Raw genomic sequence first — 14,394 nt, forward strand, 5'->3', positions numbered from 1 at the left:
CCATCTTCCCTTGTCTTCCTCTCAAAAGTCAACCTTGTTGTCATGGGAAGCTGGGTTTTGGATCCACGTCCATTTTGGCTTCATAGCCATGCTCTTTGCCTTACATTACACGGCCTTCCACATGAAGGTTTTATTTGGAGAAACACTGAGCCGTGAATGACTTTATATACATAAATGGCCCCATTTTACTTTAAGGTAAGCTCTCCAAGATTTTGTTCTGATAGAGAAAAGAGATTTATGCTGATCCAGATTTATGCCGATTTCTCATATGCAAACAGATGATATATTTAAGAAGTAGCCAGGACGTATGAGCCAAATGTGATTCCAGCATTGAGCAATCCTCAGTGTAGATGACAGTACCAGTTCTGAACATCTCATGAGCCATCAAATGGCCATTTTGAATAACACCCAAAATAAACAGCACAGTGTTTGTTTGTCAGAGCTCACATGTTCCCAGAACTACATAACAGGAATAGCCTTGATCTTCAGGACTTTTTTTCTAAGTTACAAATTAAAACATTGTGGCAAGCCTGAAATCTGTCTCAACTGGTAACAAGACCCATCCATACTCTGTAGCTTAATAAGGGAAAGTATTAACTGATTAATAACTGATTAGTTGTTTAATCAAGAGTCACAAATGTGCCTGGAGATCTTCCTATCACATCCTACGTCAAAACTAAAAATCCACCTGTTAAACTGAGCATACTTCTTAGTAGTAAATGACTTTTGGCTGCCCACATCCTTTTCCTATATTTTGCTATGAGAAAAGGGGAAGAAAAGAAAAACATCCACTGATAACAGGCAGCCCAGTTCTCATTCTCTAAGCAGTGGTAACTATGCGAAGGATCTCAAGCGCCAGGGGGGATTTGGGAGAGTAATTAAGAAATCAGAAAGAGAAATAATTGACTTACATGATACAGTGATGTCGACAAACTAACACTGCAAAACATCTTGTTATCTATATAACTTTGACATCGTACAACTCAAAAAAATCATCGAATTTTTACTTTGACTAGAAGTTATTTTAACAGCATTTAAATCTTATTTCTTTTTACCAATTACAGAATTTTGGAAGGTGTGGGGATATATGTGTTGGGGGAACAAAATGAAAGAGGAGAGGAAATCTACCCTCCTTCCCCTCCCCCCCGCCAAAAACAAACAAACAAACAAACACAAACAAACAAACAAACAAAAAACCGGCAACTAGGAGAAAAGCATCCCTGAGAAGTGCCAAGGAAATCCAATGGTGCAAGCCAACTGTCCTCTAAGTGACTTCACACTTTACAAAATGCGTTCACATTTCTCATGCACGCTGCTTCTCACATCTACCTGTGTGGTAGCTATTACCTGCATTTCCTATGTAAGGAAGATGACTCAGGCTGGTTAGTCAGACTGGTTGGTCAGTGGTCACAGAGGTCGTGAACCTTTTGACTCTCCTACTGAGGAAAGGGATTTGCTCTGAGGAAGCCTGAGAAATGGCATCTGGTGAGCCATCCTCTTCTGGGCTCAATCTCTGAATTTTCTAGTTGAAGACTTTGTTCATCCAGCAAAAGTTCAGCCGCGTTCTCAAAATCTAGTGTTTTTTTGCTACAGGCTCCAGAAAGGTCTCGCCCTGCCGACACTTTGATATAAGCTCAGTAAGGCTCCGATCTCCAGAACTGTGAGTGAATAAGTCTGTTCTTTTATACCCCTAAATTTGTGGTAATTTTTTTTATAACAACCATAGGAAACTCACACAGATTTGGGTACCTGGAAGTGCCGAATACCTAAAAATGTAGAAGTGGCTTTGGAACAATGGGCAGATGCTGGGAGAATTGTGAGGACGATGATAGAAAAACCCTAGATTGCCTTGAACAGTGAGCAGAAATGTGGAAGTTAACAGCTCCCCCAGTGAGGATTCGGAAGGAAGTAGGGAGTATGGTAGGGAACATACATATCATCTTAAAAAAAAATACATGGTCATAAATAGACTGTAAGTAAAAATATTAACCTTAAAGGCACTGTTGGTGAATGCTCAGATGAAATGAGGAACATGCTATTGGAAACTGGAGAAAAAAGAAGTCACATTCATATAATTGCAAAAAGCTTACCTACGTTATGTCTTGCAGTTATGCAAAAGGCAAAATTTGTGAACGATAAACTTGGATACTTAGCTGAGGAGATTTCTGTTGAAAGAGTAGCCTTGTTTTTTCTTGCTGCTCATCATAAAATGTGAGAGGAAAGATATAAAAGAAGAGAAGAACTGTTGAGCACAAAGGATTTGATGACTAGGGGAATTCTCAGCCTATCTAGATTGCAAAAAAACACTAAAACTAGGAAATTCACTGCCAGGATAGAACGCTCTGGAGAGAAGGCCAAAAACGTGGGTGGGCAAGTTTTGCTACTGCCAGGGAAGAATCAAGAGGCTGGAGTATTCAGTCACAGATACTCATTCCTACATACAGAGTATTATTAGTCTTTGAAAAGATTAGGTGTGTGACTCACATTTCTTCTCAGCCATGCAGAAGCCAGAAATATACATGAGATCATCCAGGAAATGAGGAGGATGGCAGAGGACATACTCCATGAAGGAGGCTCTTGTCTAATGGAGTACATCTTGTGATATTCTTGGGAATTTCTGTCCCAGGACGGATCACACCCGGATTCCCAGACTTGATTCAGAGAATTTATGCAATGAGATCTGGGACTTTTGAGCTGATGAGATTTAGATGAGATTTTTTAGACTCTGAGTTGATGCTATGATGGGTTGAGCTTTTTGGAGACGTTGCAATGGGGTGAATGTAAAATAGACATAAATCTCCAGAGGTCAGTGGGAGTAGTGTGACTGGAAGAATAATGTCCCAGAAAGATGTCTATGTCTTAATCCCCCAAACCTGTAAATATGTTACCTTCATTGGCAAAAGGGACTTCCGCAGATGTAATTAAATTAAGGACCTTGAGCTGAGAAGATGATCCTAAATTATCTGGGTTGATTCAATGTAATCACACGGATCCTTATAAGAAACAGGCACGAAGGAGTATCAGAGTATGAAAAAGAGATTTGAATTCTGGTAGCCTCCAGAAGCTGGAAGAGGCAAGAAAATGGATTCTGTCCTAGATCCACCAAAAGGAATGTACATAGCTCCACCAAAACCTGGTGGCGGCCAGTAAGGCCCATCTCAGACTTCAGAGGTCCAGAACTGAAAGATTAAAAAGTCTATGTCACTGTCACTTCCCTCTCATATTTCCTGTAAGCACTTGGCCCTATTCATTATAAACCTTGTCATTCTGTTTTAAGTGTCCCCCTCTGACAAACACATTAAGTGCCACCTTTTATTTCATTTATTTAGGAGAATTTACCCATTTTATATTTATTTTATATTGTTTGGTAGGACTCATTTTTGTCCTTCTTGCAGGAGCTGGGGAGGTAGGGAAAGAATAACAGACATGTTTGTTTTCAAGTCCGCCTTGTTGTACAGACTATTTTCATATGTTGTCTTCTACAATAATTTGGAAAGTTGGATCTATCTGTAAGTCTATTGTCAGTAAAAGTGATTTCTAAAAACATATGTCTAATTATTGGACAAAAACATACATCATATTATTAATGACTTGCTAGAGATGAACTGGGTTTCCTAGCAACACTCAAATCATATCTTCAAAGTTAGAATCCTACTGTTACCAGCAACCCACAATGCTGTTTCCTCCAAAGCAAACAAAGATTCAAAAAATTTAAAAACAATTTCTCAAAGTTCTATTTTACATATATAATTTTTTTGTATTATAAAAGAAATACATACTTATTGACAACAATTTAAAAATACATAGAAGCATTAAAAAAAAAATAAAAAAGCATTTCACAAAAGTGTATCACCTAGATAGAGTTACTGTCAAAAATCTGGGTTTAGGTTCTAGAAACGAAGTAGCTTGAAGTATTAATATTTTCACAGCAAACTATGAAGTAAACAATAAATGATTCAAATGCACTGAAGAATAAGTAAAAGAAAGCAGATACTGGAGGGGATTCAGCCATTAAAGAACAGGCCAGTAACGAACTGGGTCCACAGTAGACAGCATCTCCCCTGAGGGCTCCCTGTCAGCATGGAGCAGGACAGGTGGAACTCAAGCAAAAAGCTACAGCATTACTGGTTGAGGTGTTGGAGTTTGGGGCTACTAAAGTGATAAGAAATCTAGGAGAGAAATCTAAACACTCCTCAAATTCTTGGCCAACCTGAGAAGTGTGCCTCCTCAGGAGGGATTTCCAAGAGCCCTGTGGAAGGAATCAGCTGTTAGATGGAAAGAGTTTAGGGTTGGAGTCCTATTAAAGAAGAGAAGCTTGACCTTGAGCTATCCACAGACTTATCCTTATAAAGGGTAATACAATACTAAGCTTCCACAATTTCAAGGTGGTCAGCCAGAAATGTATCTGCACACGAAAACAAAATTTAACACTCTTCAGGAATGGACAACAAAATCCAGAATCTATAAATACGGTGCTTATAACCAATAGACAGGCCACATCAAGTATGAGTGAGGATGTGGTGCAACTGGAACCCACATAAAGTACCGGGGGAAATGTGAAAAAAAGTACAATTATTTTGGAAAAATGGCAATTTTCCAAAGTGGTTGTGGATATAAAAGTCTTTACCCTATGACCCATCAATGTTCTCCTAGGTTTGAAGGTTTTAACCCAAGAAAAAACTAAATTTATGTCCACAATAAGGTCTTGTAAAAGAATGTTTACAGAAGCGTTATTCATAATAGTCTTAAACTGGAACAACTAAATATCCATTAACAGAATAATAAATGACCAAACTGTAGTACCACATACACATATGCACAATATAAATGTAGTGTGTATATATATGTGGTATATATATACCACAATTTACATATAAAATATAAACTACTTTGCAAAGAAATAGAATGCATTACTGATACATGCAACAACATGGGTGAATCTCAAATTCTTTATGCTGAGATAAAGAAGCCATGCACAAAGCTGGGTACTGCATAATCCCATTTATATGAAGTTCAAGAACAGGCAAAACTATCAATCAGAGCTCGGGGTGGGGAACGACTAGAAAGGGGCATGAGAAAACTTTCTGGGGTGAGGAAAATATTCCATTTCTTGACTGGAGTCAAGAAATGGAATACACTTACATTAGCGTATGCATTTATGGCCACGAATCGAATTGTACACTTAAAATTGGCACTTTTTCATTGATATAAATTTTACCCCCAAAATGTCTGAAGTAGATTCTTGCAGCCTTTTACAGTTTAAAGAAAGAGAAAAGCATCCTCTGACATCGAGGTGCTTGCTCCACACTCACAGCTAAGATACTTTGTTCCTCTGCTGAACACAAACAGTTGTGCAAATCGTTAACATCGCACAAAGCCACTCTGTGAACACTGTGGATGTGGATGAAAACAAGGCCATGTCTAATGTTGACAAAATCATGAACTTTCCAAATCAATCAATCTGTTGCTAATCTACCAATTACAGATTTAGCCTCAATCCATTCTCTTGCCTCACAGATGAGATTTATTAAGATGTCCTACCGTAGAATAGCTCCTGCTTTCTGACCGTATCTTATCAACAGAGCAAAACCTTACTTCCTCAAACCCTCTCCAAAATCATGTAACATGAGCCCAAATCCTATAAAACAGGTCCTTGCTAATGGTCTTTTACTGACAATGAATGATGTATGTTCTTTCTTATTGCAATGAGCAATAATAACTCAACTTGTTCAACTACAGGTTGAACAAAGACCTAGTGGTCTTTGGCTGGAAGGTACTGACACCGTGTATATGAACATATTCTGTTTTGTAATTTTTACTACTTAATATATCTTGAATGTGGCTTTCCATATTTTCATATCGTCTACATTATATGTTTATGGCTACGTAATTTTCTATTTGGATTGCTAGAATTTCTTTAACTATATCAATATTTTTTTTAGAAATCTAGTTTCCTAATGTTTCACTATAATAAGCAACCCCAATGAGCATTGTTGGGTTAACTCTTTAAGGACCTTCATGATTATTTTAGCAGGAGAACTTCTTTTAAATAAAATTCCTGGAATTACTGGATTAAGAGATATGAAACATAATACTAAAATAATACTCTAGTCTGAATATACAGTGAGCATTTCAATCCACTGCAAATAGGCTTTTATGTCCAACAACTCTCTCTGTAGCTCTTAGCAATTTCTGTATCTTGTCAACTCTGTTGATCATTTCTTTGTTCTCAAGAAACTAGACTTCTCAGCAGTATCTGATACAGATAATTTCCCCTACTTGTTGAAATATGTCCCTATCTAGCTTCTAGGATTCCGTATTCACTTGGGCTTCTTCTCCCATTACTGGCTCCTCTTTCTCAGCCTCCTTTGCTGGTTTCTCTTCCTCAGTCAGACTCTTAGGTAAGGAGAGTGGCCCAGGCCCTCGGCTCCTCCATCTAACTCCCTCACCAGGTGATCGAATATACACTCATGACTTTACATGCACTTTCATATTTGTAACTTTCATAATTACAAATCCTGCCTGGACCTCCAGATCCCCTGACCACCAGAAACACATACCTCACTACCTACCTAACATGCCCCCAAACAAAATTATTGATCTCCTTAATCCCCCAAACCTTCCCTATTGCAGGAAATGAAGTCACACTCCACCCAGATGATCAGACAAAAAACATAAAATAAAGGAAAAAAAAAACTTCTAAGCTTCATTGTTGACTCTTCTCTCCTTCATTTACCACATTCACTCCATTAGTGAGTCCTGTTGACTCTACCACCAAAAATATATTCCAATTCCAACCGCTGCCCACCAATCCCACTTATAATTCTAGGCCAGGCCACTGTAATCTCTCTTCAGGAGCACTGCAATGGCTTCCGTGGTTGACAGTCTCACCAGATCATGTCTAATAGAGAAAAACACAATTTCACAAAAGGAAATCAAAGTGCTGTAGTCAAAAGAGGCGGAATGGAATGAAGAGGCAGAATGGGATGGTAGGTGGCCGAAGATAACAAATGGCCTCTGAGCTAGTTTTTACCTATTTTTTTAAAATTTTACCAATTTTGTAGGTAACGTTCAAATATTTACTTTGGAACATCCAGCATTCCTCTAATATGCTATATTACAAACTTCAGACATAATTGTTTAAAGGATGGAAATAGAATGAGAATAAAAATATATGTAATATACGTATGTGTAAAATCTTTTAAAGATAAACTAGATAGAAAACAGTGGTGAATATTTTTTTATCATATTGGAGAGTAGAAGAGCTTTCTAAGCAAGAGGTACATCCAGAAACTCTTAAATAAATACTAATAACAATAGCAAAATAATTACAGAAGGTATGAAAAAGTGTGACAATTCCTATTATATAAGCTATTAACGATCAAGAAGTGGTTGATGACCATTTATTATTAATGATCCAGAAACAAAGAGACAATGACCTCCTTTAAAGATGGCCAAAGTTCTCAAAAGTAAATAAATAAAAATTGAGATAAAAATAAAGTTTTATTTTCATTATGTATCAGACTGGTGAAATTAAAATGATTTATACCAGTATTGACAGGATATGGAGAAATTGGCACTAACATAGATCATTAGTAGTAACATAAATTGGAACTTAGAGTACTTTGGCAACATCTATTAAAGTGTAAAGCACACACACATTTTGACAACTCCATAATCCCACATAAATATTTCCACAAAATCTCAAACATCTATGTTTACGTGTATGTGTGTGTGTGTGCCGCGTATGTGTGTGGTATATCTCTATACAGTCATTACAAATAATGATTTCAATACCGAACAGAGAAAGGTGTCTAAGAAGATGTTTTACAGTGAGGTGTCTAAAATGCACTGTAAAGTAGAAAAAGAAAGTTGCCACACAGAACGTATTTTATTGACATACATTCAAACACATTAGTGTAAGCATAAAAAAATCTGTAATAATGTGTAAGAAACTCTTAACTAGTTTCCTCTCTTAATGATGGTATCATAAAGAGCATTGTCCTAGAGTGAAATGTCCACACACGAAACATAGTAACAATAAAGAACATGATTTTCTTTGTATAAGGACAAATGATGGTACCTTTTATACAATGAAATACAGTATAATCAAACTTCTTTAAATGTAGTGCCCTGTTTATTTGCAGCATTAAATAGGGTCTTCCTGTTTGGAAGGAACTGACAATTGATAGCATGAATCCCTCAGCATAATATTTTTTTAGTGGTACAGAGAAAGATAAGCCTAGTCGTAGAATGCTGAGGGCGAAAACCCTTTTGCCTTTCCAACTGTTCCCCAAGTTCGACATTCTCACCCCGATAACCATTAATGACCCTGAATGCCCTGGTTAGCTTGCCTGCTCTTGCCTTGCATGTAAAATGGGAGTAGAACAGATAACCGTCTTAGCCCCAGCTCTCATTAAGGGCATACCTAGACATACATCTTAACTGGCTTTGACAGACACTGCGGATAGACAACTTGGTGGAGCCTGCACAGAATCAAATATCACTAAAATTAAAGTCTCCTAAATCCTCATCTTGGGCTCTAAAGCAAGAGCACAGCTGTTGGAGAGGCCTCGGCATATTCCAGGAAGATCACTGAAAACTCTCATGGGAAAAAAAGCAATAGCTCCCTTCTAGAGTATTCATCCATGGGCGTTCTAGAAATGTCCACAGGTATTTGAAAGCAGCACAACGGTGCCATTTTCCCAAAACAATTGAGAAGTAAACTATATCACACACATACACATATACTCGTACATATACAGAGATATATAAATGTGTGTGTATCTATACAAACGCACATACACATATGTGTGTAAATGTGAGTGTATGTGATATCTAATCACGAAGTAGCAATTACCATCCAGTAAAACTTACCTGCTTGTTTTTCAAATGCTATAAAGAACCTTGTAGTTTGAAAAAAGTAACCCGGTAAAAAGGAAAAATAGGGTGACCGTAGAGCACGTGCTCTTATTTTGAACTTCTGTTCTACTTCTACATTTCAAATCAGATAAAGAAGTGACCAACTTCTGGGTTTTGTTGTTTGTTCTAATAAAAAGTAATAGAGCAAATACATAAAATCCACACTGTAAACTCATTTAGTACTCACAAATATCCCATGAGATACTATTATTTCGTCTTCTCAAATGAGGAACAGTGAGGTAAACTGAGACAGAGAGTCACCCAGATTTACCGTTCATACCACACATTTTTCTGAAACGTTTCACTTTGAACTGAATGAAATGTAAGCAAATTTCCCTCCCGAAACGTTCTATGAATTCCAGGCCATGCAGCATCAACTCGCTGTAAGGAGGCACCAAAACCTATATGTTTGGAGGCCATGCGTGATGCATAACGTGTAACACAAAAACTAGGGCTTATTACGATCTACACAGCAGCAGCAAATCGAATTGGGTCCCAACGCTTTGTATGTGTATGTATAGGAAAGAGGCATAAAAAGCCTTTGACATTACGCAGGATCCCCAAACACGCCAGTGCCCCCCAGCAAGTTTGGACAGCCCGCACTCAAAACCGTGGAGGGGGCTGCCCTGGCCATCTGGGTGGCGCGCGGTCCGCGGGGCCCAGGGCGCATGCGTGGCCCAGGCCGCGCGGGGAGGCCGGCGGGTTGCTTACCTGGTGCGCCCCGCGCGCAGGCACAGGACCAGGAGCAGCAAGGCCGCGAGCAGGGCCAGGCCCGGGGCGCTGAGGAGCGGCAGCAGCAAGGGCTCCAGCGGGAGGCGGCCCGTGTCCGCTGACATGTCTTCCGCCGTCCAGTTGGCGCGCGGCCGCGGTGAGCAGCCCGGGGTCCCTGTCCGAGCGGCGCGCGCGGCGACTCTGCAGCCCGGCGGGCTTTCTCCGAGCGGCGCTGCGCGTGTCCGGCCCGAGCGGCTGGCCTGCCCGCGGTGCTGCCAGGAATGTCAACGCGGGTCCCCGAGGCTGGGTCTCAAGGTTCCCGGACTCCCCTCACCCCCCTCCCGACGCCCCCGGCCGGCCCCCCACAAATGAGCACCGCCCCGCTGGGCGACCGCCTCCCGCCGGGCAGCGGCTGGAAAACCGGGCGGGAGGAAGGCCAACGCGGGGGAAGGGGTTGAGATTTCCCGAGGCCTGGAGGAGGGGGATTTCTCTTCTGAGCTGGAAATGAGTGTGGCGTGCGTTCCGCATCCCTCAGCCTGCGCCCCTCGGGAGGGACCCTAGCAGAGGGTGGGACTGTGCCCGCCGCGCCCCGGCACCGGGGAGCTCCCGGGCACCATCGAGGGACCCGGCGTGCGGCAGATACCTGCGGGGTGCGCTGCTCCGCGCCCGCCCCCTTCGCCCTGCTCGTCCTACTGCGAGGCTTTCGTGGGAGCCCGGTGTGTGCAGGGCCGGTCCCAGCGGCCGGGACTACGGAGTCGGCTGGGACCGTTCAGAAGCCCAGGGAAAGAGAAGACAAATGCAACCAGCTATCGCAGAACTCCGCCGAGGCCCAAAATAGAAGTGGTACCACCGGCCCCGCGGGCTGTATTTAGAAAGAATAAGGAAAAAACTTTTAAAATACCTTTTCCTGAGTAATCACCATCCACGGGGGATTTCACACGTGTTTATTTACTCTCCTCACCAAACTTGTAATTGTCAGCAGCATTTTAGAGAACATATAATGAGACTCCCGTTAAGTAACTTACCCCGGTTAGTTAATAAATAAAAAATAATAATAACCATTCTAACCAAGGCTATTCCAAGACAACTGTGTTTTTTTTTTCCTTTATGCAAGATTATATTTCAACAGCTCTCTGAACTATTGTAACTTCAGAACTGACGCAGTACCTGTGACCTTTGACCTTTCCAGCCCATCCTCCCTGTTGCCACCTCTCTACAGCAAAAACCTATCCTACTTTCAAAATTCTTAACAGTTGCCTTTGCGATAAAGCTGGAAATCTCGGACCTGTGATGAGAAGCCCTCCACGATTTCTCTGCGTGGTACAACTCCCATGGTACAGCTCCGTATACAGTAAAGCCTGAACCAGTGCGTCCCTCACAATCAGCCCTTTCACAACTTCGTTTATGATACTCAGTTCTGCTGAGAAGTTTTCCTCGCTTTCCTAAATACTAAAACTCTAGATACCTCTCAAGGCCCAGGTCAAATCCTCCTTCCTTCTAGAAACTATCCCTAACTCTTTTCTGTAATCTCTCCCTTGACCATACTTTTAACACCTTCTCTACTTTTCACCCTATCACATTTTTCCACTGTGAGTTATTTCTGTCTGTCTTCCCTGCTGTAGAAGGTGAGAACCATCTCTTAGACAACCATCTGTACTCACTCTCCACCTCACAGTCCCCTGATCCCATACCCTGGAGTTGCAAAAACAGCTGGAAGTACTTTGCATGTGCCTGGCTCTTCCTAGTCAGTGCTCCATAACTGAATTACTGCTGCTTCGCTGTCCTTGGCCTTAAAGTTGTGACTGGCTAGGCTATCAGAACCCTAATGTTTATGAGGATCTTCATCTCTGACTTTTATTCTGGGGTCTTTCTACCACCTCCCCTTCCTCCTGTTGTAGATTCAATTCTCCAGGAAATCTAAAAGGTTACAGTGAGCCAACAGGTACTCTGTCTCCTCCAAGAGAAAGCAAATTTGTTTCCATCACTGCTTGGCCAGTGGAGCCAGTTTACAGGATGGTATCCATGCTGTGCATTTCTGTGACCACTGCAGAAAGGCCCTCTTGCTAATTTTCACAAGAAGCCTCAACCTTTATACTTTTATTTTCCATTCGATTACCTGAAAGACTTCTGTTTGAAAATATAGGTAAAAATATCAAGCATTCATCAACTTATTGAAAACTTACTACATGCTAAACATTTTATTTCGTAACATCAATGATGGCAAACACCTGCAGTTAATCACACCGTCTTCTGGAAGTGACAGGAGGAAGACTACAGTGTCACCTAGATTTGGTTAGCAACTGTCTCATATTCCTCTGGTATCTGTCTAGTATCTTACTTAGAATACTTTATGGTATACACTTAATATATTTTGAATATGTTTCTCTTGTTTTTTCCATTTATGTTTAAGGGGGTCTCCATGCTGTTAACCAACCTGGTTGAAATAAAATCTAAAGACATCTTTTATTCCTCTTTTGCTTTTGTAACCCAATGACAGCATCGTTCTATTTGCACTTAGTCAACTTTTGCTAAGTGCAAATAATATCCAAGGCACTATACCTGGCCCACTGGAGCTATGAAAATGAATAAGGTGGCCCTTCTTTCGAAGAGCTGAGGCTATTAGGACTAAAAGGATTGACATTGAAAAGGAGAAAGGAAAGAGGCTGGTCAACAGGAGACTGTGGCTTGACAATGTGGGGATTTAAGAACATGCACCCAGATGGTTTCAATCCTTTTGTAAATCATGTGCTGAGAAAAGAGTAACTTATAAGTTTCAGTTATTGGGAAACACTTGAAACCACCACTATGAAAAACATCAGAGTAGAATTTCACACATTCTTTTTGCCAATATTAGGAAGTTCCAAAAAATCAGATTTGAGTAGTCAAGCCTGAAAGGTCCTATCAACTTTCGACATAACATAGAGATTGGATTTTGAGTTGAAGGGGTTCAGAACAGGCCTCCCCAAGAAGTGCCATTTTGGCATGTAGATTATTTCAAGGTCAAGGCACCTAAGACTCTCTGAGTTCAAGAGAAACTTTTACCTCTCCCTTAAAGAATTGAAATTGGAGGCCTTGCCATGACTGAGAGTTATTACAGAAATAACTTTCTATGACCTATCTACACGTCAGGGCAAACTTCTAATTACTGAACATTGACTCTTCTAATCTTCCTGTGAATCACGTTCTCTCCTCTGAAGCCCTGGTGCCTTAACTCACTCCTTGGCTCAAAATGTCACATAGACTTCATTTCACCCTTCTGCCTCAGAACCTCTCAGGTATGTGGAGTCTCTAACTCTCTCATGTGTGTGGGATTCCCACATGTGCATATGTAAATTTGGCTATATTCTCTTGCCGATCTGCCTTATATGTCCATTTATTAGACCAGCCAAAAGAACCTAAAAGAGTAGATGAAAGTTTCTTCCTCCCCTACAGAGTCATATCTATAATTAAAAAGAATGATTGTAGTTATCTTTCTCCTTTTCCTCATGAGGTTTGTCTTAGCTAACTTTGATTTCCTATCCCCTCTGTTAGAATTAAGACCACCCCTGAGCAAAATTGTGAGGCAGAGGAAGGGAAGAAAATAGAAGAAAGGAACATGGATCGAAAGGACCTGCTGTGTGCAAAGCAGTGCTTCAAGTTTTACACTCATTGCTTCACCTCATCTTCAAAACCAGTCTCTGACGAAGGTGTTGTTATTCCCTTTTACATAAAAGAAAAGCAAGCCTCATAGAATTTTAGGGTGTCCATGATTATTCAGCTCCCATGTTCCACTGAGAAGTCACCCTTTCTTTCACTCTACCATCTTGCCTGCCCTAGAGTTTTCTTTCACTAATTCTTCACTATCTCTGCTCAGTCTTTCTTGCTTCCACGTTTATGGATCCTGTTTTTACCTTGAGCTGTCCATAACTGAGCTACCCCGTGGGGAAAAGTACAGTTCTGCTTTGTACCTTGGCTCACCTCAGCCCTCATCTAGCTCAGTTCCTCCATTTGAAAAAAAAATGACATGACTACCCTCTCTTTGGTTTAGGAGGCTTAAATGGTGAGGAGTAAATATATGGCAATCGAAATGCCTGGAGTTCCTCCCTTTTTTCAAATCTGAGCACCTTCTGCTCCATTGGCATAGGGTATAAGTACAAATGAGTTTATCAGACAAATTCAACCCACCTGAAGTGTTAGTTTGTTGATGTACTACTTTTGCTGGATTGAAATTTAAAATGTGCCGCTTCCTTGTTTTCTTAAGGTGGTTATTCTGCTTGCAGCCAAGATAATAATAACAGTATATACTGACTCCTGAAATGCTATAAGCCTGAAAGTTATTAAATATAAATACTGAAGCACCTTAGATGCCGGCCCTGAACCCAATTAAATGTATCTTAAATCACAAATGCCTTCTCTTATTTTATCTTTCTTTACAATTTTAAGAAATAGCACTTATTTTCTCTTTACTTTAATTTTTCTTTCTCCTAAAAAAGCGTATTATAGTGCTAACCTAGCATTCAGCTTACACGTATAGACATGGCTGGCAAAATGCTTATTAAATGAAATGCCATTAAATGAATAGAGTGACACAACAATAGAATGCTGTTACATTGAAATTTTTCTTAAATAAAGTACAATTTTAGGTAAGACCTGAATATAATTATTTTGAACCAACTTTAAAAATGGTGGAACAGATGGCTTCGATTATCTCCAGGAGGAAGGAAAAGATTCAAGAGTTTCATCACATCTTATTTAATAGTCTTGGCATTACACTTGAGTTCT

The 14,394-nt window shown here is 40.4% G+C and overlaps 1 protein-coding gene across 1 annotated transcript in view; it reads right to left on the reverse strand.

The window, feature by feature from the left end:
• The window catches only part of CYP7B1 (cytochrome P450 family 7 subfamily B member 1), a 154,037-nt gene extending 144,073 nt beyond the window's left edge, over positions 1 to 9,964 (reverse strand). Inside the window, exon 1 of the mRNA XM_039841749.1 lies at positions 9,634 to 9,964. Coding sequence (XP_039697683.1) covers positions 9,634 to 9,758 — 125 coding nt within the window. The 5' untranslated portion in view covers positions 9,759 to 9,964. The remainder of the gene's footprint in view (positions 1 to 9,633) is intronic.
• Positions 9,965 to 14,394: the final 4,430 nt, after the last annotated feature.

This window comes from Pteropus medius, unplaced genomic scaffold (assembly GCF_902729225.1).
Source record: "Pteropus medius unplaced genomic scaffold, Ma_sr-lr_union100, whole genome shotgun sequence".
Classification (NCBI taxonomy): Eukaryota; Metazoa; Chordata; class Mammalia; order Chiroptera; family Pteropodidae; genus Pteropus; species Pteropus medius.